This window comes from Pituophis catenifer, unplaced genomic scaffold (genome assembly GCF_029215685.1).
Source record: "Pituophis catenifer annectens isolate HBS135680 unplaced genomic scaffold, rPitCat1.0.hap2 SCAF_13, whole genome shotgun sequence".
In the NCBI taxonomy this organism is placed as follows: domain Eukaryota; kingdom Metazoa; phylum Chordata; class Lepidosauria; order Squamata; family Colubridae; genus Pituophis; species Pituophis catenifer.
This window is the reverse complement of record NW_027256893.1, coordinates 1152902-1177834: the sequence shown is the minus strand read 5'-3', so window position 1 is coordinate 1177834 and position 24933 is coordinate 1152902. Positions and strand designations below refer to the sequence as shown.

The 24933-nt window shown below is 53.4% G+C and overlaps 1 protein-coding gene across 2 annotated transcripts in view; it reads right to left on the bottom strand.

Annotated features, from left to right (window-relative positions):
• FHOD1 (formin homology 2 domain containing 1) overlaps positions 1 to 21390 on the bottom strand; it is a 52276-nt gene extending 30886 nt beyond the window's left edge. Inside the window, exons 1-15 of one of the 2 annotated variants that reach the window (XM_070953170.1) lie at positions 21196 to 21390; positions 18416 to 18522; positions 17401 to 17465; positions 11874 to 11941; positions 11622 to 11727; positions 10594 to 10688; positions 9891 to 10002; positions 9527 to 9621; positions 9296 to 9439; positions 8980 to 9191; positions 8671 to 8781; positions 7980 to 8003; positions 7390 to 7443; positions 2067 to 2182; positions 1059 to 1972 (exon numbers count right to left, since the gene is read on the bottom strand). In XM_070953170.1, coding sequence (XP_070809271.1) covers positions 1059 to 1972; positions 2067 to 2182; positions 7390 to 7443; positions 7980 to 8003; positions 8671 to 8781; positions 8980 to 9191; positions 9296 to 9439; positions 9527 to 9621; positions 9891 to 10002; positions 10594 to 10688; positions 11622 to 11727; positions 11874 to 11941; positions 17401 to 17465; positions 18416 to 18522; positions 21196 to 21390 — 2418 coding nt within the window. The remainder of the gene's footprint in view (positions 1 to 1058; positions 1973 to 2066; positions 2183 to 7389; positions 7444 to 7979; positions 8004 to 8670; positions 8782 to 8979; positions 9192 to 9295; positions 9440 to 9526; positions 9622 to 9890; positions 10003 to 10593; positions 10689 to 11621; positions 11728 to 11873; positions 11942 to 17400; positions 17466 to 18415; positions 18523 to 21195) is intronic. The other variant, XM_070953171.1, reaches the window with a different exon arrangement.
• Between the last annotated feature and the right edge of the window lie 3543 nt (positions 21391 to 24933).

Here is a 24933-nt window from a genome sequence, read left to right as displayed (position 1 = left end):
CATTATAAGCCAAGAAACTCAGAGGCTCCTGAGGATGCAGAGCTGAGCCCAGGACAAGCGAAGCCCTGAAGTTTAAAAGGGAAGCATCTGCCAGGCTGAGGCACACGTCATCCTGTACTACAGCTGCTCTACTTCTTTATCAACACCACCATTTATGCCCAAATGCCCGGAGCAAGAGAAAGAAACCTTTCCATGGCCCGACCCAAACAAGGACCACCTAGATCAGAAGAGGTCTGGTCTATCTGCAGCTCAAAAGCACAGCAGCCCAAAGATCTGCAAAGATCTCTACACAGAACCCCTGTGGGCAGTGAGCCCAAGGACTGGTGGGAAGCTGCTGTGCCAGGCAGGGAAGGGAGGGGGGAAGAGCAGTTTCTTTTGCTCTTGCATTTTGAGCCCATGGAATGGCCATAGGAGAAAGTTGAAGATGAGGAGCAGCTCACATCTCCAAAATGGAAAATGATGTCAGGACAGCTGCTGTTCTCAAGATTCTGTCTTAGCCCCAGTACTCTTCAACGTTTTCATAAATGATCTAGATTAGGGGAGGGGAAGTCACCCAATTTGCAGATGACACCAAGCTAGGGGGAATAGCCAATGCTTTAAAAGATAGGATCTGATACATAGGAGCATTGGGCTCTATCCAACAAGATAGGTCTAGTCTAACAAAGAGAAAGATTGCGGCAACATGGTATAGTCTTCTAATATTTGAGGGACTGTCACAGGGGAGGTCAACCTAAAGCACCAGAAGGCAAGACGAGCAATGAATGGAAAATTATCAAGGAGAGATCCAACCTAGAACTAAGGAGAGATTTCCTGATGATGAGAACAATTAACCAGTGGAATCACTTTCCTTCAGAGGCTGTAGGTGCTCCGTCACTGGAGGTTTTCAAGATGAGGTTGGACAACCATTTGTCCAGAATGGTATAGGGTCTCCTGCTTGAGCAAGGGTTTGGACTGGAGACCTCCAAGATCCCTTCCAATTCTGCTATTTTATGTTCTATGTTGTTTCAGCCAGAGGAAAGCTTTGATACGCCAAGCTTGAACCTCATGCAGCAACTTACCTTGGAACTCGGAGCCTCCTTTGCCCTGGACTCAAAGAGATGTTCCAGCTTAGCGGAGTCAACCTTGACCTTCTCCAGGGATGCCCACAGAGTAACTTGCCCAAACCGACTTTTCCAGGCAGGGCCATCTATGTCTTTCAGCTCCCTCCAGAAGAGCTTGACGGTCTTCTTTTTCTTGGCAGGGGAGCTGGCTTCTCCAACAAGAAGGGGGCTGCCAAATGGAGGGGGAGGTGGTGGACTAGGTATGCCAGCCGGGGGAGGAGGAGCCGGAGGAGGTGGAGCACAACCGGGAATCAGAGGAGGAGCCAGGTCCTCACCTGCCCCGAAAGCCATGTGGGGCAGGGCCGTCTTGGCCACCTTTGCTTCTTGTACATCAACATCTTCCTCCTCGCACAGGTCTGAGAAGTCCAGATCCTGGATCTTCAGAGGTTGAGAACCAAGCGCCAGTGGACTTCTCATTACCTGGGCCCTGTCCAGATTCTTCAGACTGATTTCAGCTTCAACACTGAACTGGCTTTGCAAGGGGAGGGCCCAAGATTCTGTCTGTTGCCCCATCTTCTCCTGGCTCTCCTCTTCCTGGTGCCCCATCTTCCTCGTTTCTTCCATGCATTGATCTGTGAGCAGCGTCCTCTCCGTGCCTGGCAGGCTCTTATTAGCGAACAGCATGTCGAGCATCAGTTTTCTCTTCACAGAAGCATTGCTGCTCTCAAGAGCCCCACTAATGCCACCCGGGGCACATTCTGGGTCTGGGCCCAAGATGCAGGAGGTGTCAAAGAGGTGGCTTAGAGAGGCATCCTTGGGGGACACGTTCTCCCTGCTCTCCTCGTGATCCAAACCAGGCTCTGAGCTGGGCTCTTTCCAGTTGGCGTTTCCGTTTTCTCCTTCAGTCTGCCTCCCTGTGGCAGAAAGGGGCACTTAAAGGGGAAAAGGCCAAGCAGAAGAGAATTGAACCAAGGAAGGGACATGCTGTGCCACAAACGAGGCTCCCCCTGCACCCCGCCACACTACCTGGGGCCACTTGCTCAGTGCTTGAAACAGCTTCAGCAAGAACTTCTGCTCGCCCACGGGTGATGGCACTGATCTTCTCTTTCTGAGAGGCAGCCAGGTTTTCTAAAAAACGGGCTCTGCAAGAGAAGAGGACACTCCACACCACTGCATTGGGGACAACGTCACCATTGTGTCCAGCGGACAGTGTCAACCATGAGCTCTCTTACCAGTCATACATGCAGTCGCCGAGCGAGAGAGGGCCGGGCCAATCCTGCCCGCCCCTCTTGACTTCCTATGAAAATTTACAAAGGAACACCCTCCAAAGTCAGATGCTACAAACAGGCCTGTTTTGAGGACCAAGACTCCCCTGTTTTTCCAAGGGATGACCAACCCAAGGCCAACCTATCCCCCAAGGCAGAGGAATCTCCCTCCTGTAGCCACTTATACTAATACAGGTTTAAAGGAAGTCTGTGACCCCTGGAGTTACACCACAGCATTGAAAGAGCTTTCATTCATGGACTCTGCTGGGAAGGAATCATTGCCCAGCACATCAGAGGGCTCTGGTTATCAAGGACTTGGATGAGAGAGTCAAGGAGACCTCAAAGTCTCCCCAGGGTACAAAGCAGAGTGGGCGGGTAATTCTGTAGATAGAGGGATGTTTAAGGGTTCAAAAAGATCCAAAGAGGCTTGAGTAGGGGTGAAGCTGATAGGATGGAATTTTAATGGGAAAAATATAAAATTCTCCATCTGGGGAGGAGAAACATAAGGCACAAGACCAGGAGAGACCTGCCTTAAGAGAAGTACAGGTAAAAGGGGCCTGGGTGTCTCTGGTGACCCCATGTTAAACAGAGGCCAGCAGCGCCTCGTAGCTGCGAAAGAGGCAAATGCCACCCAAGGATCATGATCAGGAGGGCTATGTCCAGTTGTGGGCATAAGGACAATGACGAGTTAAGTGAGCCCAGAGGAGGCCACCATGATGCTAATCCCAGGAAGACAGTAGGAAGGATCTTGCTCCCTTCAGCCTACAGAGAAGACAGCAGGGAAGAGATAGTAGGAGCCCTTTGTGGCACCAAAGGGAGAGTGAGTGTATTTTCTCTTGCCCCAGAGAACAGGATCAGAGCCAAGGGGTGAAAGCTGCGAGGAATGAGGTCCATCCTGGACATCAGGAGAACTTCCTGAATTCACAAGTTGTCTGGCAGTGGAACAGACAGCCACATAATACGGTGGGTTTTGATAAAACAAATTAGGGATCAAAGTCCAATGCATATTAAAAGGTTGTATAATGCATTGATAGAAATAGATTCAGAAACTGAGCTAGTGATGGACTGTATGATAAAATGGGCACAAAATATCAAGGAACCAATAATGATGGAAACATGGGAAAAAATATGGGTCATAAATGTAAAATTTACCCAAGCCCAAAACTTGAAATTTTTTACAAAATGTTTTATAGATGGCATTTAGATCCCAAAACGTTAGCTTGTATTTATCCAACCCTACAATCTACGTGCTGGAGATGTAAATGTGATGATGCAACGTATTATCATATATGGTGGACATGTAAAAAAATTAAGGCATTTTGGATTAAGATATGGTGGATTATACAAAATATTCTGAAAAAGAAGATAAAATTTACTCCTCAGTTGTTTTTATTGGGTATAATTACAGACTGTACGGTTATAGAGACTAATTTGATTTTGAACTTAATAACTGCAGCCAGACTTTTGGTGGCGCAGTATTGGAAGAAGGAAGATGTACCTACCATTGAAGAATGGACATTAAAAGTAGCTAATTTGGCGGAGATGGCTAAAATCTCTGCATATTTGAAGGATCGCTCGAATGAAAGATACATATTGGAATGGAGAAGATGGATTGATTATATTCAAAACAAATATGGGACTCAAAAGTTGCAAATAGCTTATGAATGAATTTAGGTGAGCTTTTATATTCCTATATCTTGGTATGTATGGGGGAGTTAAAATGTGAGGGGGAGGTAAGAGCTTATAGTTAGTTTGTTTATGTTTGATTATGTTTGCTGAATGCTATACCCTGTATTTTGCTCTGGGAAGTTGGGGGGGGGGGAGGGAGAAGGGAATGGGTGGGGGGAGGAAGGGGGGGAATTTGTTTGTAAAAATATTCTAAAACTTTTCAATTAAAAAAAAAAAGAGTTGGTGCAGTATATCTTGCATTCAGCCAGGACTGGATAACCTTTGTGGTCCCTTATAACTTTATGATAATATGAAAGCACATAGACAAACTCAGCTGGCCTCAATAAAATAAACGTTACCCATATAGATTAGCAATAAGTTAAGCTGCAAGTTAAGATACAGAAAAGAGTATCAAGGATCTGACAGATTCTCTGTTTCAGATGTAATTCCTGTCTTAGGGAATCCAGTTGTTCTGCTCGCCCTCATGCAAGGATACCTGAGTGTCCTCCCACAGGTGAGGCAGCCAAAGGATGAGGCAAGGTGCTGCACTCCAAAGCTGGGCTGTTCCAATGTCCCACTTGAAGACATGCAGGTGGGCCATGGGAGGTGCCTTGATGTGCAGCTTCCATTGGGGCTGCCTTGGCCATCGGGTGGCTCCAGCTGATTTTCGGGTTTGCTGTGGGGCTGCCCTGTCCTGCCCAGATCTCTTCACCCACCCTCCGTCCTCTCCCGGGCAGCAGTGGGGACGGGCAGCCTTTCCTTCCTTTGTAAAGAGGACCAATGCAACCAACTGCCCCCGAGTATTGAATTCTCCTTCCCCAGGGCTTCAGGCCTCAAAGATGCTCGGTGACCTCTCAGAGGCGGCTGGAAGGTACGGCACTGCCGAAAGGCTCAGTGTGACTGAGGCCAAAAGAGCTTCTGGGTCTAAGGCCATGAGTGGGGAGCCCCACCCGGGCCCTCCTGGCCCGTCTGCCTCCAGGCACAAAGGACAGACACCCACGGACCTGCTAAGGGAATGCCCCTTGGCGAGGCTGCTCAGAAGAGGCTCTTGGCATTCCTCCCAGCCAGAGGTGGGGAGGGGTCCGTTGAAGAGAGGGTCTTCCTCAAAGACCTTCCTCCTTCTTGAGACACAGAGGCCGGCACCTGCCCCGCACTGAATGCCCCAGGACCAATGTGGAGACCGAGAGTAGCAAGAGAGACCCACAATCTTGTTCACATAAGCTTTTCTCGCTCTTTCCTCGGCAGCTTTACGGGGTCCCCCTGCCAAGTGCAGCCCTTCGCTCCACCAATTCTGCCTGAAGCAGAGAGAAGGGAGCTCGGACGCCTAATGTCCAGTGACCCTCCTGTTGGGCAGGAGCCTCAGGCCATTTGCCTTCTGACCTGCGTTTGTCTTGGTCACCTCAGACTGGCGCCTGGTCCTTTGCATGGCAGCCCTACCCGAAGCCCACCTGCTCATCACTCAGCCCCACCCATCATGCGCTATCCATGGTCTGGATTCCTGAAGGGAAGAGGGACTGGGAGGGAGCCCATGGCTGTGTGCATGCAAGGCCGCCCGGGCACGGGTGTTGCCCCAAACACCCTCCTCACAGCCCTGACTACCTGCTCTACTGCCTGGGAGCCTCATTGAGGGCTCTCCGTTTCATGCTCCGGTTCTGAAACACACCTGCTGAATCTCTCCATCCCCCTCAGAGCTTTGTACCAAAATAACGATCGCCAAGCCATCCGGATGGGAGTCAGGGTTCAAATCTAGGAGCCTCAGATCCCCAAGACAAGGGCCTGGTGGCTCAGCAGACTAAAAGCATTGTGATTAACACCAGCTGTCTGCAATTACTGTAAGTTCGAATCTCACCAGGCTCAAGGTTTCCATCCTTTCTAAGGTAGGTAAAATGAGGACCCAGATGGTGGGGGCAATAAGCTGACTTTGTATAAATATACAAAAGTATAAAGGCTATTGCTTAACACATTGTAAGCTGCCCTGAGTCTCTGGAGAAGGGCGGCATATAAATCAAATTAAAAAAAAAAAAAAGACCGACTGAAAGAGGAGATCCAGGCTGCTTCCCTTCCCCCGAGATAGACTAGAGCTAGCAGCTGACTTCTTCCTCCAGAAATGCCTGGTTTGCTTATTTATTTATCAACTGTATGTGGCCTTGTACAATACATATAGCTGCGCCAGAAGCTTTGTCGGCCATGCTGGGCCTCGCCCACCCCATTCCCTCCTCTGGTGACACTGCCTGGGGTATTGCAAGCCGTACATTAAATGGTCGCCTCTCATTCCAGAGACCGATCCCCACATCCCCAGCTTGCTCTATGATAAATCAACATGTGCACAACACACAAAGCCCAGAGTTTTAGTACCAGCACCACTGCATGAGCTTGAAAAAACAACTCTTTATAGCCCATGGCTTAGGGGCAGGGAATCTATTTTAGCCACGGGTCCCAACTTCCCTGAAATCCAGAAAAAAGATCCTTTGAGATTGAGCCCATCTCCTGGTTTAGGACTTAAGAGGAGGCTAAACCCACGGGGGTTACCACCTGAGACCCTGGGCACTAAGGAGGGCTTGTCAAGCTCTTGGCAGCTAAATACACCAAAGGAAAATGCTCCATTTTCTTCAACTGAGATTCATGAAAAGGCTGCAAGAAAATCTGCCTCCGGACTGCTTGCTTTCACTTTCGAAATGAGTTTCAGTTCTGGTTTGTCAAGGCACTGTTTTTCAAGGTTTTTTTTTTAATTAGGAGTAAGGGGCATTTACCAGATAGTTGAGGAGTTTGCAGGTGGACGGGAGGGAAGATGCTGGGCAAATGGCTCATGCGCAGGCCATGTGCAGGAGGAAAGGAGAGGAGAAGCATTATGCACCAGCCTGGCCCCAATGGTTCTGTAACAGCAGTCCAGATCCCAAATAAAATGCAACGGTGGGTCTCAGAATCAGATCAAAGTTTTCCATTTTATACACATGTGTGTCTTATCAGGTCATCCTGCCTAAGTAAGCACTGGCTGACCAGCAACCTTTCACACGGCCGGCCAGTGGCCTGTTTGCACAGCCCTCCACGCAAAGCCATGGGCAAGGAATAGCCATCTGGCCCAAACGGTTTTGGCTTCAAGCTCTTGCTACCAGCTGGAAGAGAGTCTGTTTTCTAGGCATGCCTCAAGCTGGCTTCAAGACAAGAGGCAGAAACTGGCCAGGTCTCCCAGGGGGATATTTCGGCATACAGAGAGAGGGGACTCGGGTGGGGGTGGGGGGCTCAGACTGGCAAGTGGCAACGTTAACAAAATGTGAACTGGAAATGGATCCCAGCCAAGCCACTCTTCCTGGACCCAGGACCGGGGGGGGAACAGGAGCCTCTGGCTGGGCAGGCAAGCTCCATCTCCATCCAGACCTTCAGCCTAGCCAGGGGTGCACACGCCACTCCGTACTTACTCAAAGTGCCTCAGAATGGGCTTGTCCCCACATACCGGGGGGGCTTCCTCTCGCCTGGGAGAAAAAGGGAGTTAGTGCCAATGGGCCCTCCACATCATGCCACAAGCTCGGCCAAGTCAGCTCCAAAGGCAAGAGAGACATGCAGCGGAGGGGGGGCACTTTCTGGAAGGAATCGCAGTCCAAATGCCAAGATACCCACCGCTTGGATTCTCCAACAAAGGTGACCCAAAGCAGGAACGGAGGTCTCCCCGGATAAAAGCAGAGGCACCCCCTTGTGGAACAGATGGGACGTGGGACCCCCTTCCCATCTAATTCTGAGGGGTGGAAGCTGATGGCCTCAAGACACCAGCCCAGTCAAGCAGCTGCCTCGGGCTCCTGGCAGCCAGAGTGGGCAGCTGAGCCACAAGCGTCCCCAAAGGCCAACCAGGGAATTTCTTGCCAAGAAACTGGCACTGCTGGCAGGGAGGGTGGCTCAACGCCGCCCACCTGCCCACCACACACAAGCCATCGTTTATCAAGCAGAGGCAGCCATGACACGCAAGCCCTCACTGACTTACACCACTGCACACCACACACAGGCCATCACTTACCAAGCAGAGGCTGTTTCGTGAAGTCTGGAAGAGGAAATAGCATTTAAGCCGGGCAGGTGCTGGAGAGAGCAAGAGAGCTGAGAGAAGCTCAGAGCAGCTAGAAAGAGAACAGACCCACCCACCACCTACTTCTCAACCCACCCTGGAGGTCATCTGCACACAGTCCTCTGGCGCGCGCCAACCCGGTAAAGAGGGAAGCAGCCCAAAAGACAGAGAAGGTGCCTGGGAAGGAAGTGGCTGACTCTGGGGCCGCCTCTGTGCATCACACGCCATCCTCCCCGACCCTGGGAGCCTTGTCCCCGGTCCAGGGCTGGATGGATAGAACCGTCTCCCCCACCAAGAGACAGAAAGGGCCAGATTAGCCACCGGTGGCCACGCTCTGCCAGTTGCAAGAGCTGAGCCTCTTCCTCTCCCATCTGGGCTGTGCCAGCAACCTGCAGCCGGAGGCCAAGGCTGCCACAGCACCATATGCTTGAGTCCAGGGAGAGAGGCTCCGTGTGTCCCCCACACAGAGAGAGGCACCCTGAACCTTCCATCTGCTGACAAGGACTAATTGCAGAGATCAGTCCTTGCCTAGGAAAAACCCAGGAAGACCTCTGGGCAAGCCTCCCACACCTGCAAGTCCCCTGCCCACCGTCCCTCCCCTCACAGAGGCTCCTCCAGTCCTCTTGGCCGCCCAGCCGGGACCTACTTGAAAATGCTCCTCTCGCCCAGGCCAGCCAGCTGCTCTCCTTCCACGGGGGCCAGCGGCGCAGAGAGTTGCATGCAGGAGGTGTTGCTGTAGGAGCCCTTCGAGCTGGGCCTGGAAGGGAGGGAGGGGAAGAGCTGCAGTGGATCGGTCACTTGCCGGGGAGGCCCAGCGGGGGCTTTGTGGGCCCCGACGAGAGCCAGATTAGTGGTTCCACCGGCCAGCATGGCAGCCTTAGGACATGCGGGAGGGGAGTCCAGTGGCCAAGACAGATGGAGTGGGGCCCCCATCCATGCCCCATGCCCAACTCACGGCTGCTCCCAGCTCTCTCCCTCCAGGCCCGGAGTCTGCGAAGGGCTGGGAAAGGCATCTGCAGCAGCAGGGACATCTCTGTCCTCCTCCTGGCCCACAGCACTGAGGAAGGAGCGCCGGACCCCCTGCCGGCCCTCGTCCCCTCTTCGCCGCTCCTTGGCACGGGTGCCCAGCAGAGGCTCTTCTGCCCCATCCTCCTCCTTCAGGGCATTCTGTGGATCAGAGAGCTGGTCAGCAAGCAAGCAGGCGCAGGCACAGGCAGGCAGCAGGGTTGCCAGGGACGACCTGCTGAGGGCCTCCCTCCATGGGCCCTCACCTCATAGAGGGCAAGTTGCTGCCTCAGGTCCGGGTCCATGCCCTTGCTGGCCAGGTGTGTCTGGACGAGCCGCTCCATGCCCTGCTGTTCCAGACAATCTGTCATGTCGTAGAAGGAGTCTTGGTCAGGGAGGGCAGCCAACGTCTGCAAGCCCCAACAGGACACAACCATTAGCCGGGCACAGCCGCCCACCCCAGGAAGTGCCGCCTGCCCGTCCTGCCCCCTCCTCACCTTGTTGATGAGTGTCATTGCAAACACCTGGAGCTCAGTGTCAGCCCCGCTCTTCTGCTCCAGAATGGCCACAAGACGAGACCACGGAAAGCCACCTGAAAGGCAGCAAGTAAGGAACAGAGGAAGATCCCCCTGCTGCTTTCATCGCCACTTAAGGCAAAACGTCTTCAGTTCCAAGAGATGTGCCAGGCCCCTCTTTTTTCTCCCACAGAGAGCTGGCCTGCATCTCGCAGTCCTTAGAGGCCACCAAAAATGGTTTGCTTGATGAGACTAGAGGGTGGCCCTTTCCAAGGAGAAACCAGGAAGCACCAGGCTCGACTCGACTCAGCCACCTGCCAAGTCAGCAGCTCTGCTCTGCGCTCACCTCTGACCTGCTCTACAGTCCCCACAGCCTGGATCAGCAGCTGGGCATTGGACTCGGTGAACTCCACAAAGACCAGGAGCAGCTTCAGGGCCGTCTTCACCACCAGGCGGTACTAGGGGAAGGAGAGGGAGACCGCGTATGCCAAACGAGCCAGCCTTCTCTGGCAACAGTTCGAGGGGTGTAGAGATGGGCACCTTCAAGCGTGTCAGCCACGCCCATTGCTGGGGTGAGCAGGAGAGATACACGCCCAGCGCTTCAAGCAGGTGACGAGACCTTTCCCTGATGTCTTCTCTGAGCTCACTCCTCTGACCCTCATCTCCTGACTGCCCCGGGAGCTGGGATTCTGCCTGAAGGCTCTGAAGGCCCAAGGTCTGAATGATCCCGAGGGCCACCCAGTTCAGGGATGCTCTTGGTGGAGGTGACATGTGGAGATGTCCTTGCTCCCAGGACAATGTCCTTGGAGGTGCCGGCTGAAGGGCCCGGCCACAGAAGTGCAGGTGCTCTTGGCTCTCCAGCTGCTCAGATAGCAGACAGGATGAGCTGAGCCACCCTTCGTTCTTTGCCCAGTTCACCTCCCAGAGCTGCTGGAGAGGGGATCACATGAGGAGATCCCGAGAGAAGGATTGGAAGCCAGTAGTAAGCAAGGGCATCCCTGAGACAGCTAAGGACAAGCCGAGCATCCGCTGCCGGCATCTTCACTCACCAGGCTGCCCGTCAGGGTGTAGAGCCACCGCACCGTCTCTGGGTGCTGGATCACCCCCATCATTCCGTCCACAAACAGCATGATCTGGCTGAGAGCTGCAAGGGGGGAGGAGAAGAGCAGTCCCATGGGAGCCCCAGCAGCACTTGGGGGACGAGGGGGGAGGGGGTGGACCAGGCTGCTCAACTGCTGGGCATTGCCTGCTGGGGGAGCGGACTTCTGCAGAACACGCGCCCGAAGCCCACCCCCATCCACTTCCTGCTGCCTCTTTATCCCCCCAGGCGGACAGGGGCATCCAAGTGAAAAAAGGGCTAATTTCCAAAACAAAGGTGAAAACCTCAGGGTCTTTGGCTCTGTGAGGCAGAGGTTCCCCATGGGCCTTGGCCCCTCACTGGCCATGGAGTGCAGCCCCATCTTCTGCAAATGCATAGCTTGCTGGAGTGGGGGGGGGGGCGACCAAGGAAGCCACTGCAGATGTTTGCAGAGAAGCGCAGAAGAGTCCCTGGGGGAAGGTGGCACTTCCCACACTTGGGGACCATGGGAGGGGGGATGGATCGGACAGCCCCCCCTGCTGCTCAACCAGGCTCCTAAAGTCTACTTTGTTACTGCACCCAAAAGAGGATGTGTTGGGGAGCAGGAGGGGGGCACATGCCCTGGAAACACTGAAAGCTGCAGAGATCCAGCAGCCTTTCTCAGAAACAGCAGAGGGTCCTCCCCACTGGACTGAGGCTCTTTTCACCCCCCCACCTTGAGTGGCTAGTTGTTCATTCAGTTCTCCACCAGGGGGCAACCAAGAGACATTGCTGGAAGAGAACCACAGGGACAACCCCTCCTCTCTCCCAGGGGCTTCTGACCCCTTTCCCCCAATTTAGCCAGGATCCTGCCTCCCCAAGAGCATTTGCTCCTCCCTCTATGGGAGGCAGTGAGGTAGAAAGAGGGGCGAGGGATGCCCGGGGCACACAGGGAAGCGTTCCCTTTCCTCCCTGGCCTGGCCGCCCCCTGGGCCAGTTCAGCTGCTCGGTCAGACTCACCTCGCAAAATGTAGTTCTGGTAGTTCTGGTCAGCTTCGGCTCCCACTGAGACAAGACACGTCAGCCCCTCAGAGTTCACAAACTCGGGCACCAGGTCCTTGTCATCCTGCAGCCGAAATGCAGAACCTGAAAGACTCCCCTGAGGCCCCAGAAGCCCTCCCTCCACTGGGCTGGGCTGCCTCATCCCTTGGCATCTCCCGCCAAGGCTCCAGCCAGGTAGGGATGTTGGGTGGGCGGGCGGCAGAGCCTCACCTGGAAAAGCTGCTTGAGGGAGAAGAGGGAACGCCTCAGCTCCGGACCCTTGGAACGGTACAGCTTCTCTGGGGAAGACAAAAGGGTCAGCCTCCGGAATGGGGCTCATCTCACTCACACACCCCCAACGTCCCAGGGATCCCTGGCCAGGGGGACAAGGGGGAAGCCCCGGCTCTCCTCCTTGCGGATGCTTTTCAGGACCTTCCTTTGAAGAGTCAGCTGCTAGTCTAGCATTTCCACAACCAGGAGGCCCAGCTTGTCTTCAGCTATTTCTGCAGGGCTCCCCCTTGAAAGTACAGGGAGACCTGGGGGCAAAAACTAGAGCTGACTTTAAGTTAACAGAGACACAGCCAGCACAATTCGGCCATTCTGGAGAATTGGGGCCCTTGGTTTCTACCCCAAGACAAGCCAACCAAGATCCAAGTTGAATTGTTTGCGTGTGGATGATTTGGAAGCCGAGCCGATGCCCTGGAAGCTCCTTCCTTCAGGGCTGGTGGACAGACGGGCCCCATTATTGTTCCTTGGCGGTAACTTGAGTCAAGGAGGTCATTAAAGAGGGATTTGGTAATTTACCTGAGCAGAGCACCTTGTAATGATCTGCCCAAAGATAAGCCACGATTTTTTCTTTAAAAGGCAAAGATGCACAGGGAGCCTTCGACTTGCGACCACAATTGGGCCCAGAATGTCTGTCACTAAGTGCGGCGCACCCCATTTTATGATCCAGTCCCCTCACTGACTCTGCTTGCTGGAAGCCTCCTGGGGAGATTGTAAACGGGGACCCCGTAACCCCAGGACATGACCATCGCCATTAAGTGCAGCTGCATAAGTGACTGGGGGTCTGTTATGCGGAGATTGCGGGTGAAGCCCTATGGGCATGGGATCCCCCTCTGCCCCAGAGTTAGGGGGCAGCCGAACCACTGGAGGGCTTAAGGCAAACAGTTACAGTGGGAGGGCCCAACTGCTCTCGCCCCAGGCTGGAAGGACCACTGGGTGACCTTCCTGGTATCGTTCTGAACCAACCCCTCCCCACCCCCAAACCTTAAGACTTGGAGGGGGCACTTAGGCCTGGCATCCCAACCAACGAGATCTGTTCCTTGACTTCGTGCATTTATTAAGGCTTCTTCAACAAATCACAGAACTTGTCTACCTCAGACAAGGCTCTAGACTGCTCACAGCAATACATAGAACACAAGTTAAAACCAACCCTTCCCCACTCAGGTGCCAGACCAAGCAGCCCCCCCCCCCCCCGCAGCTCAACCCCCTCCTGGCCCACCATGGGTGGAAGAGTCAGGTCTTTGCAGCCCCCTGGGAGGCTAAGAGGAGGGGGGTCCCCTCAATCTTCAAAGGCAGGCTGCTCCAAAGGGCTGAGCTGGCTACAAGAAGGGGGGCAGCATTTATGGGAGGGGGCCGGGAGGGCAGGCAGGTGCCCTCAGGGAGAGGCAGTCCTAGAAGCAGCCTGCTGTGGGCCAGATGGGGCTTCAAAGGTGATAACCAGCATCTTGAGGAGCAATCTGGAGAGCAACTGGTGCAGCTCAGGCCGCAGTGGGGTTTCTGGGGTGAGCCAGAATTGGGGTGCTGCCACTGGGCCAGTTGCAGCTTCAGGATGGTCTCCAAGGGCAACTCCACCTCAGGCATGTTTCAGTAACCCAAACAGGAGATGATGCAGCACAAACAACCGGATGCTCCTTCTGGGCGGAGTGGGGGGAGATGCTGGAACTCCCTTTTTCCTGCCGGGCAAGGAGAGGTCCGTCATGGGACCATTTCTCTCCCGGAAACTCAGCAGCCAAACTGGGCTGCAAAAGACGAGCACGAGTGTTTCCACTGTTGGCAGTAAATAGCTAAAATGCCAGGCCTGCTTTGATCCTCACAGTTTTGTGCTGCCACCCCCCCACTGGTGTCTGAGGCCAGGAAGATGCACTGTCCCCTTTGAGCAGGAAAAGCATCTGCCTGTTCCCTGGCCACAGCACCCAAGTCCTGGCCTTGCACAAGCACAGCGGCCCAGGTGAAGCCACACCCTTCCCAGGTGCAGGAGAGGCCCAGATCTGGGATGGAAGGAGGGCAGCAGGCCCTCAAGCTGGTGGGGCAGCTCTGCAGGACTCCAGGAATCCCTCGGCACACAGACAGCTTGGCTCCATTCACCAGAGGCAGACCCCAAAGGACAGGCCAAATGGATACAGCACAGCTGAGCCCGGAGCACCATCCTCAGCTGAAGGATCCCCGAAAGAGATCACAGAGTGGATTTCCACTCCCTGGTGCAGTGCCCTGGCCCCCAAGGAGCTGCTTTTGAGGGACTCCTGCCCAAAGAAGAATGGCCCAGCCTGTTCTGGTTCCTTTTCCTGCTCACACAACACCCGCCTGGCTTGGCCTCTCCAGAAGGAGCCCCGGGCCAGGCCAGTGCAGCCAGAAGGCCTGTGGGGCTCCCTGCTCACCACAGGCCCCAAAGGCAGACAACTGCTGCCACTCTTTGACCCTCGGCGCACCCCCCTTTCCTGATCCCAATAGCCACGGACCCCCCAGCCCCCCCCCCCCGAAGCTGAGGAATTAAAAGACTAGCAAGGAGGAGATCAGGGCAAAGGTCCAAAGAGGAGCAAGGGGAGCCCAGCTCTCCCTTTCGCACCCCTCAATGCATGCACAACACACACACACACACTCCTTCGAGTGGCTCTCCAGGTGAATGCCCTGATTGGCCCAAGGGGGTGAGGGGTCTGGAAGGTCTGCAGTTGTGCAGGGGCAGCATAAACTCTCTTGAAGGGATTGCACACACGAACACAATTTCAGAAGCTTTTATGAGCTAAGATTCCTTCTATCAAGGTGTGAAAACAAAGAACCCAGCATTTTGCTGCCATTGAACCCCAAAATTTGCACTGGGCTCCCCACTTTTCTTCTTCCCACAGGCCGAATCCACAAAGGCTCCCAGAGAGGGCTCGCCTGTGGGGTAGCTCCCCAGAGTGTGGGGCCCAGCCGCTCTGCTCCCTTCGGCCCTCTGGAACCAGCCTGCCCAGAGTGCAGACCGAGAGTGGGGCCCCACCTGAAGGAGCCCAGGGAAGACCCTGACTAGGCAGGGCAAGAGTCGGAGCTGAGTATGGCTCCTCTGGGTAGGGGGAAGCAGCCCATTATGCCTCTCTTGTCTCCTCCAGCAACCCCTTCCCTGGAGGTTATTCATTTTCCCTATTTAAATTCTTTATTTAGTTACACGTCCGCTTCCTTCTTCAAATGTGGCTCCAGATAGCGCATTCCGAAGCTAATAAGCTAAAAATAGCCCCAGCTGCCCAGCGCTGAGAGACTTGCCAGCAGCCACCACTGCCTTGGTGCTTCCCAGCCATTGGGCCCCAAGCCCTCCGGGGCATGGGGGGGGTGTGCTCCCAGTCCAGACTGCAGACCTCAAATCCTTCCCCAGCTGGTTCAGCCAGTCCTCCCAACTGTGGGGTCAGCTCAGGAAGTCCCCTTCTGTGGCTTCCTTTCCTCCCTGTGCTGGGCCATCCGCTCTCCTGCTGGGACCAGCAAGGCTGGCGTGGCCCTTGGGATGCGGGGCTGTCCCTCAGCATTTCCGCTGCTCTGCGCCTGACCCTCAGCAGCTCCCGCTCTTAGGAAATTTACTTAGAAAGTTGCCATGTGGGTCCATGCCCCCAAACAGGATGCGGCAGGCGGCCAGGCCTGCACAGGCTGACTCATGAGGAAGCAGCCAAGAAAGACACCCTCAGCCTGGCTAGAGGGAGGGACGGAGGAGCCCTCAGATCAAGGGTTGTGGCAGGGATGTGGCTCCGCTGACAGCTGCACTTTGTCTGAAGACCCCCCCCTCCCCTTTTCAGGGACAAAAACCGCAGGGGAAACCCAGAGCATGAGCAAGAGCTCTTGGAAGGGGTCTGAAGCAGCAGGAAGACGGCTTCCCTTTCATCAAGCATTTATTGATGAAACCACAGAATAACAATACATACTTAAAAGCAAAAAACCCCCACCTGAATCATCAATCTGCACATCCCAGGAGCTCCCTCACATAACCCAGCACCTAACCCAGGTAACACAGTGGGGCCTCAAGGCCCAACAAGGCTGGGGCTGCTCTAATCCCAGGGATCTTTCAGAGGGCCGTGACCAAAACAGCTCTCTTCCTGGGTCCCGTGGGGGGACCTGAGCATGCCTCTCCTGGCAGATCTGATGGAGGGACAGACACAATCCAGGAAAGGCATCCTCCCAATGCAGTTGCATGTTGTGAAAGGCTCTATGGTCATTACCAGGCCTGGAACTAACCCAGAAGCCCACTGGCCAGCAATGCAGCTGGCAGAGCAGAGGGGAAGGATGGTTCTGAGCTGCACAAGACAAAGCTGCGCAAAAGCCCCCCTGGCCTCATCTGCCACCCGTTCCTCAAGCAAGAGCCACAATCCCGGGAGGACTCCCAGATCGCGCTCTGCACCTGTTCAAAAGTAACGATGGCAAATCCCTGAGTTGGAAACCCAGAGCCCCTCTGGCCCCCCTTCAGTGACACTGATTCCTCCCAATCCAGACTCTACAACCTGCAGTGGGCCTCCACCGCATCTCCAGGGCAGGGATGCGTCACATCTCCACACTGACTGGTAGATCCCGTAAGCATTTATGCTACCATTAATTATCACCTGTTGCTGTTGCTCGGTTCAGCCGGGAAGAAAGGTGGGCTAAGAAACTATTCTGTCTCACACTACAGTGGGCAGAAGGAATTTCCCCAAGGAAAGGCCACCTCCGGCACTGGCCAGACAAACAGGGCTTCAGCTGGTCCAAGCAACCAGTTTGAGAAGACAACTGAGGCCCCTCCCTCATTCACATAAAGATAAAGGAGGGGGAGCACATTCAGACTTGCAAAAGGCTGCTCTTATAGCTTCACAATGAAAGGAGTTCTGACCTCTGCAGCCTGACTTTCTTAGCCTGGTCTGCCTCGTGGACTGACACCCACAATTTACCAACCAGAGATGCCAGGGAAGTCCTAAACCAGAAATATCTAACCAGCCCACCAGTGAGAAGCTCCAGAAGCCCAAATTCCCTGAGGTTGCCTGGTCTCCTCAACACCTTCCCTGGTGGCCTCATCACCCGAGGGCAGACTGCCTGGTGCAAAGAGGCCCTTTTTTGGTGCTCCTGGATTGTCCATGAAGGAATCCGAATCCAAACCCAAGAGAGGGAGGGAGGGAAGGGAGCTCCATTTTGCTGCCTCTCTCACTGATTTCCACTCCGCCTCTACTTTTCCCTCGCTTACCACATCTCCCCACCCCCGTGGTACAGTTCTGTTGCTCGCTCACCCTCCAGGTAGTTTCCTCCTCCCATTCTGCCATGCCACCATTTCTCACCCCAGATTCATACCAGTTCTTCCTGCACCACTTTTTGCTAATTCCTTCCCTGTTAATTCCAAGCTGGAGATCGGTTTTTCATACAGCAGCCGTCACAGGGTGCACATTTCCACCGAGATCACCAACATGACTGAAAGGTGGCGCAACCGCTGGCCTTACCAGGGCCTGGGGAGCCCTCCAGAGCAGCCCTTGCACAGCCAGATCCAGGCAGGACTCACCGATGATGGCATGCACTCGGACCGAGAGCTGCGTGCGCAGGAGCAGGATTGGCCGCCTCCCTTTGCTGCAACAAGAGGAGACCAAGTGAGGAAACTGGTCAGGACCAACACCCCCCCCCCCCCGGCTGCTTCAAGATCACCCTCCCACACACAAGCAGGGCCTGCCATCTGCTGACACAGAAGGCAGCATCCAGAAAACATTGCATGTAACTCCTCTGCTGCGTGGGTGCCGGTCTGCATCCGGGTCCAATTCCAGGTGTTGGATGTGACCTATATAGCCCCAGATGGTATGGGGCCAGGCTACCTATAGAACCGGCTTCATCTCATCACATCAGTACATTTCACCTGGTCAGGTAGGAAAGGCATTTTGCAGATCCCATCAGCCAAAAGATTTGGACTGAGGGTCCAGGAACAGGGCCGTCTTGGCCATTTGCCCCCATCTGGTGGGATATCCTGCCCCCCCCCAGATGTGAGGCAGCCACGTGGCTCTGAGGCCTGGAGCCCACGGGAACACCCAGCTGTGAGGCTCGTTAGCCCATTGAAAAGCCCTTCTCTCCTTTTAACTAATTTTTAACATTATTTTTAATTCATTCTTGTCTCTTCTTAAATTTCTAAACACTGTTTTTATATTTTAATATTTTATTTGTGCACTACCCAAAGTCCCTCAGTGAGGAAGATAGGCAGTTTAAAAATTTGATCAACAAACCACCGAAGTAAAAATAGAAGGGTGCCTGGCAAGGCCTTCCCCTGCAGCCAGCAACTGGGGCCAGGGAGGAGAAAGGAGCTGCAGGTGTGGGCACCATGCACGATGAACCGAGCCTCCTCATGAATAGGTAAGCGCGTCATGTTTGGGTCTGCCTGGTTGCCTCACACACATTGAGTGCAACATCTGACAGCCCCAAATTGAGATGTGCTTCTCCTTCCAGATTAAAAGTGCCAGATGTGCTAGCATGAGGCACACAGGAGAGAAGTTTGCAAGTGGAAAAGGCGGTAAAATCCCCCAGCAGGGATTCACCTGATGTCTTCATAGAATGCTTCCAGATCGTCCTTCTGCTCCAGCAGCGAAAGTTCCAGGTCCAAGTAGTATCCGGAAGGCAGCACTTGCAAGGCGCAGTCCTCCAGCTGCAAAAGAGGTACATCTGGATGTAAGCCCAGCAAGGAGCATCTGCTCTGGGATTCCTCCTGGCCCCTTGCCCAGCACGGGCAAAGGCGGTGCCTGCATTGGCCCCCAACACTGGCTCCTTTGGAGGCAGGGCCAGATCCTGCCCTCAACTCCACCTCTTCAGGTGCTGGACCATCCCTGGGCCATCAGATGCGCTCTAAGGTGGGTGAGAGCCCCCTGCCCATCCAACTGGAGCTGCTCAGAAGGGAGGAGGCAGGAGAACCGCACCTCAGCGCCCAGCCTGGCTCCCACCTGCTTCCCTCCTTTTGTGTCCATTTCAGGACTTGAAGGAGAATTTCTTCCCAGCACCAAACAAAAAAGGATCGGGGCCTGCAAGCAGGGAGGCGGGAGTTTGCAGGCACCCTTCCGGGAGAAGAAGGGAAATAGAGATCAAATGGAAATTTACAACTAAAGGAAGAATTCTCGAGGGTGAACACAGAAGAGCCAAAAAAGGCAAAGTTAAAGTTGGAAAGATTGCTCTGAAATCTTTTCCATCTGTAGAAAGAGAATGTGACAGCGGTGGAAAGGGAGGAAAAGAGGTAACAGACGACCTGCTAAATAGGAAAGCATTAATTAGCACCAGTGCTTTCCCACTTAGCAGGCGGACTGTTACCTCTTTTCTTCCTGCTGAGATCCAGTGGCATCTCAGAATCCTGGTTCTGCACTGCATACATTTATTAGTTGAGCAGTTTAGTAATCTAGCTTTTAAGTACTTTAGAGGCTCTGTAGCATTTTAATATTCCCATTTATTCCATATTTTTGTTTAACTAGTTCTTGTTCCCTGGGATTGGATGGGCAGCTAATAAATTTGATAAATATGTGATTCATTTAGAAATATATTTTTCAGTTTTTTTCTGAGGTTTGTATTTCTGATATGAATATATAAATGTTTGATATAATAAGTGATATAATAAAGCAGTGATGTCGGTGCAGATAAAGTATACACTGAACTGAATGGTGAGAATGAGGCAGTTAAAGTGCTAACAGATCTACGTCAATAAGTCTGGAGAAGTCTGGCCTAGGGAAAGTTTTACTGAGAAGTGCAAGCTGAGGTAGAGCTGACAATTCATCTTTTTCTCAATGACAGCACACAAGACTTTTGGTGTGCAAATCATGACAGAATGTGAAATACATTGGAATGAGCTGGTATAACCAGACCCCTCGATTGCTCTTCTGAGAACCTTTGCAGAGAGCAAACCTGCTTGCTGTAACAAATGTAGAGACAAGGTCAGCCAGAAGAGAAGAACATCAATGGCTGCTCCCCCCCATGTCTCATATGCCATAAATATGTTACCGTGTAATAACTCAGAACTGGAGATGATGATGTCAGGAAGCTAAAAACTGAACACTTGGAGATATGCAGCCACTTCCACTTGGTTGACAGAAAGGAAATAAGACTTGTGAAAGTAAAAAATGGGAAGTAGAACAAGTCAAGTTAACGTAAAATATTTAAAAAATAGAGGTAAATATCAACAGGCATGTTTAGTTATCTTAAAGTTATGGAAGAGATGGAAATGGCACACAACTTGAACAAAAAGGAATGGAAAAATAAAGAGATTAATTTTAGGGGGAAACCTATGCAGAATCATGGATGTTTTATTCATACATTCAGTTTTGATTATATAAAATATTTTGTCCCAGTTTCAATAAAGACTGAAGTATCTGAATGCAACGGAGATCAGACTAAAGCAATGATCTTTCCAGTGTAATACCTGCCTCCGAAAGCCCAACTATGAAAATGGGGCGCTAAGAATGACCAAAAGGAAGACAATAAGATGCTTCCAAATTATTCATTTTGTGGAAGCTACTAAGAACCTGGGATCTGCAAGCAGTTTGTTGGTCCTCCATCAAATGCCCTGGCTGCTCTCCAAGAGGACCAAGCATGCAAAAGATCACGCACGTCAAGGAGTGGACGATGGACTAGGACAAAAACAATTACACTTGGCAAGATTGAGGAAAGTTGGAAGGGATGTCAATGAATAAGTCCAGATGGACAGCATCCAAGATTAATGGAAGGGCTCAAGTTTGAGTGAAGAGGTAGAACAGGTGACCATGCGGCCACAAGGAACTCAGCCCAACTCTAACCAAGCCTGCCTGCTACCGTCTTCTGATGTGTGGGCTAACCTTTGATGGGTAGGTTAAACCTGAAACAAGTAAAAGCAACAAACAGGTGTGTACCACAGCCTTCCCTGGGCGCGTTTGGCGAGGCCAGAGAAACCGCCAGTTGCTCAGCAGGCATTTGGCCGGGGCTCCTCTGCCCTCCCCAAATCTCGCCCCGTTTCACAGACGCTCCGGGCGGGCGTCTCAGCGGCCCAGCATTTCTTCGCCGGCCCTTCCGCGGCCCAAAGCCAGCGGGCAGCGATAAGAGCCGCCCCGCGGCGAAAAGGCCTTTCCTGTTTGTTCCCGGCTGTTTTTAGCAACAGGCGCAACAGGGCGCGTCCCCCGAGCCGCTCAGAATAGAAGCCGCCCAAGCCGGCCCGGCCCGGCTCAGCTCGCGCGGCTCCTTTGGGGCGAAGGCCGCCGCGCCGCTTGGGTCGCTCGGCGGAGGGACCCCGGGAAGCAGCCGCGCGTCTGCCAGAGGGAGCCCCGGGCTGCCTTCCCGCGCGAGCTCCCGCCTCCCCCCAGGCGCTCACCCGCAGCGGCGCGCCCAGCAGGCGGAGGAAGGCGGGCACTTGGGCGGCCAGCGGCAGCGCCTCGGCTACGGGCGAGCTGGGCGGGCGGCGCGGCTCGGGGAAGGCGGCGCAGCAGAAGGGGTCCGCGTCCTCCAGGTACTGCAGGCGGCACTGCACGGCGCCCGGCCCCTCCGGGGGCGCCTCTGGCTCGGCCATGGTGCGGCGACGGCGGCGGCGGATCTGCGGCGCCTCTCCGGGCGGCCAGGGCTGCGCCGGTCGGAGGTTGGCGAGGCGGAGCTTCCAGGGCGGGGACCCGCGGAGACCCCCAGCGGCCGCCGCTCCGCCCCTCCGCCGTCCCCGCCTGCCTCTGCCGGTGGCCCTGGCGCGCGTCCGGCGCGGAGCGGGCGGGGTGGCTGCCCTGCGCCGAGGCTCCAGCGCCAGGCGAGAAGCGGCCGCCGGTCCCTCTGCCGAGCCCGGCGAGAAAGGAGCGCTTTCCCCTCGGCCGAAGCTGCTTTGGAAGCGGGGCTTCCGGGCAGCGCTGAGGAAAAGGGCAGCTCTTCGCCCGTTTCTCGTTCCGGCTTAAGAGGCGCCGGGCGACGCTCCCCCTCGAGGACAGCCGAAGCTCTGGGCAGCGGCCCCGGGAAGGAGAGCCCAGAGCCGTCGAGGGCTGCGTGCTGCGCAACGGCTCACCGGTGGCCTCCCCCCCATCTCTGCCTGCGCCGATCCGTCCGGGTTGAGCAGGCGGAGGAAACGCTTTCCGCCCCCCCCCCCCCCGGCTCCTTCCTTAAAGGCCCTGAAGCGGCCGGGGCTCCGGTTTGCCCCCTCCAGCCCTGCAGCGGAAGCCGCCCTCCGAAACCGGGAGCGGGAAGGCCAACGTGGCCCCGCTGCTCTTGGGGCTCCTGCTAGGGGTGGCGCTGACCCAGAAGCCGGAGTAATGGGGGGCGGGGCGGGGCGGGGCGGGGGGAGTTCCTGCCTCGGCCCCAGTGAGAAGAGCTCAGCTGAGTCGAAGAACGGAGGCCCCTTTTTGCCAAGCGGGTATCGATCCGTTTTCCAGCTTCTGGTTCCGCAGATGGGCTGCTTCAACTGGTGGTTTATTTTTGTAAGCCACATCAGAAAGTGTCAGTTTTAGCAGAAGCTAAAAAGAGTGAAGAGGAAAAAATGATCACTTGGCATTTGATACTCCCTTTAGGCCATGTTTTGTACCTTTTTTTCTACTCCACATTACTCCAATAAATTAGGGGTGGCTATTTTTTATTTTTTAAAAATATTTTGAAATTAAAAGTTCTTCAAGGCAGTACAAGAATAAAGCCAGCTTCAGAGGAAGCAGCCGGGTCTAGTGGCTAAGACACTGTGTTCCCAATTTGGCTCTGAGCCTGATGCCAAAGCCAATGAAGAACATCAGAGAGGAGGTGCAGCTTTTCTTTCCTTTTATTGAAGTGCCCCAAGAAAAGGGTCCTAGCCAAAAATGCCAAGGAACCTCAAACAGTAGAATTAAGAAAGCTTTATGCATTTTCACTGAAGTGGAAGGCGGGATATACAAAACAAAGAATCTAATAAACATTTTAGTAATGATCTAACAATTGACCAATAGGATGGTGTCAGGACAGCCTCCTTTCATTATCCAAGAAAGAAAAACCCCCGACTCCATTTTCATAGAGAAAGGTAACTTTTCCTGGATAAGAACTAAATGCAGTCAAAGAAAAGCAAGGTCTGAAGCAAAGGCGCGAAAATCACATATAGAAAGCATCTCCCCCAACTGTCCATCGTAAATCATCCAATCCACAGGTTCTCCAGGGGTCATGTGGGAGCAAACGTCTGGCAGTGTTATCCTCTTGCTATGCCACGACCCTTGACCTGGAGACATTATCAGCCAGCTTCAAAGAAAATCGCTGCAGCAAAGTTTTACTTCCATTTCTCCTCCAGTTTGCTTCCCCCCTCCCAAGAATTCCAATAGCTCCCTCCTCCCCCCGTTTCATGGCAGCTGAGCAAGTAAGCAATGAGCAAGAAAGTGGAGGCTGACATTCGGCCCTCCTGCAGAAGAGGCATTATTCCTACAAGAAACCAAAATGACATAAAACAGATGATCACAGAAATAGAGCATGACATAAAAAACAGATTACGGTTTATCAGGATATTTGGAGTGAAACAGTTGTACTTTCTTAGGAGCTCAAACATCTCGTTTATTCACCCATTCAGCCTTAGATAATGGGAAACGTTTCCAGGCCTCCAAATACTGCACCTTACCCCGATGCTTTCTAGAGTCTAAGATCTCTTTGACCTCAAAATGCTGTTCCCCCTCGATTAGTATGGGGACAGGAGGAGGTTCTTGGTCTGGACGTAAAAGGGACAAATGCTCCAGTTTTAGCAAACTTATATGAAACACCGGATGAATTTGCTTCAAATTTGTTGGTAACTCCAATTGTACTGTGATTGGATTAATGATCCGAACTACCGGAAAAGGACCCACATACTTGGGTCCAAGCTTTTTAGACTTTTGGGTAGTTTGCAAGTATTTGGTGGAGAGGTAAACCATATCACCAACTTTATAAGTCTGTGCTTGAACCCTCTTCTTATCAGCTTGGGCCTTATGAGCCCGATGTGCTTCATCCAGTGCCTTGCGAGTTATAGACCAAGTGGCACGTAACTGTTCGATCCAATCAACCAAGGAGGGTTTTCCTGAGGCAACTCTGGAATGGGTACAAAATCTTGGCCAGAAGCCACCTTGAAAGGGGTAAACTCTGTGCTGCTATGTATGGAGTTATTATAGGCCACCTCTGCAAATGGCAGTAAATCTGCCCAGTTATCTTGCTGATAATTTATGTAACATCTCAGATATTGTTCTAAAACAGAATTGGTTCTCTCACAAGCCCTATTAGTTTGGGGGTGGTGGGCGGAGCCTATCAACCCTAGGACCTCCTTCCAAAAATGGGAGGTAAATTGAACTCCTCTATCTGAAATTATACATTCTGGAGCTCCATGTAACCATTTGTTATGTATAAATGCCCACCATTCACCATCCCAGGTATGATAAGGGTTAACTCTACATCCACCTAGATCCTCCCCTGACCCCTCCTTACCTTAGCTCCGCCTCCCAGGTACTTAAGACATGGTCCAGGAGTCCAGGGGCCACTTCCAGCCAAATAGCTGTAAAAGAAACATTGATCAATAAAGAGCATTGGCTCACTGCATCCTGTGTTTGGAGTTATTGGGTAAGATCCTAGAAATCAGTCACAGGTTGGTAGCAGAGGATGTTTACCCACAACTCACAGAGATGGCAGAATCAAGAACCCAGACAGAGGCAGAGAAAAGAATGGCCACCAGAGCCTACATCAAGCAGATGAAAGAATTGCAGGCTCTCGAAGGTGCCACAGCAAGGACCACCACAACAGAAGGTGATGGAGACTACAACCCGAGTCCACAACCCAGGGACGAAGGGCCAAGAGAAGAAATCTACTACTGCGAAAGGGCAGGGCCACCAAGCAATGAAGAATTTCGATCCACCATCCTGGAGATGATGGAAGCGACCGCCAGCAAAGAGGAGCTCATCGCGAAACTCCAAAGCCTACTCGAAAGCAATGGAGCAGCGATGAGCATCCAGCAACAGAGAAAAGAAATCCCCAGCCCGGCAAGAGGAAGGTATCCCCAAGCTGAAGCTCCGGACGTAGAGGATTTCATTTCCACGCCATGCTCTTGGCGGGCATCTTGGAATGGCCAACAGCCAATGGGAAGCCGAGATTCAAATCGAATGGCGGGAAACAG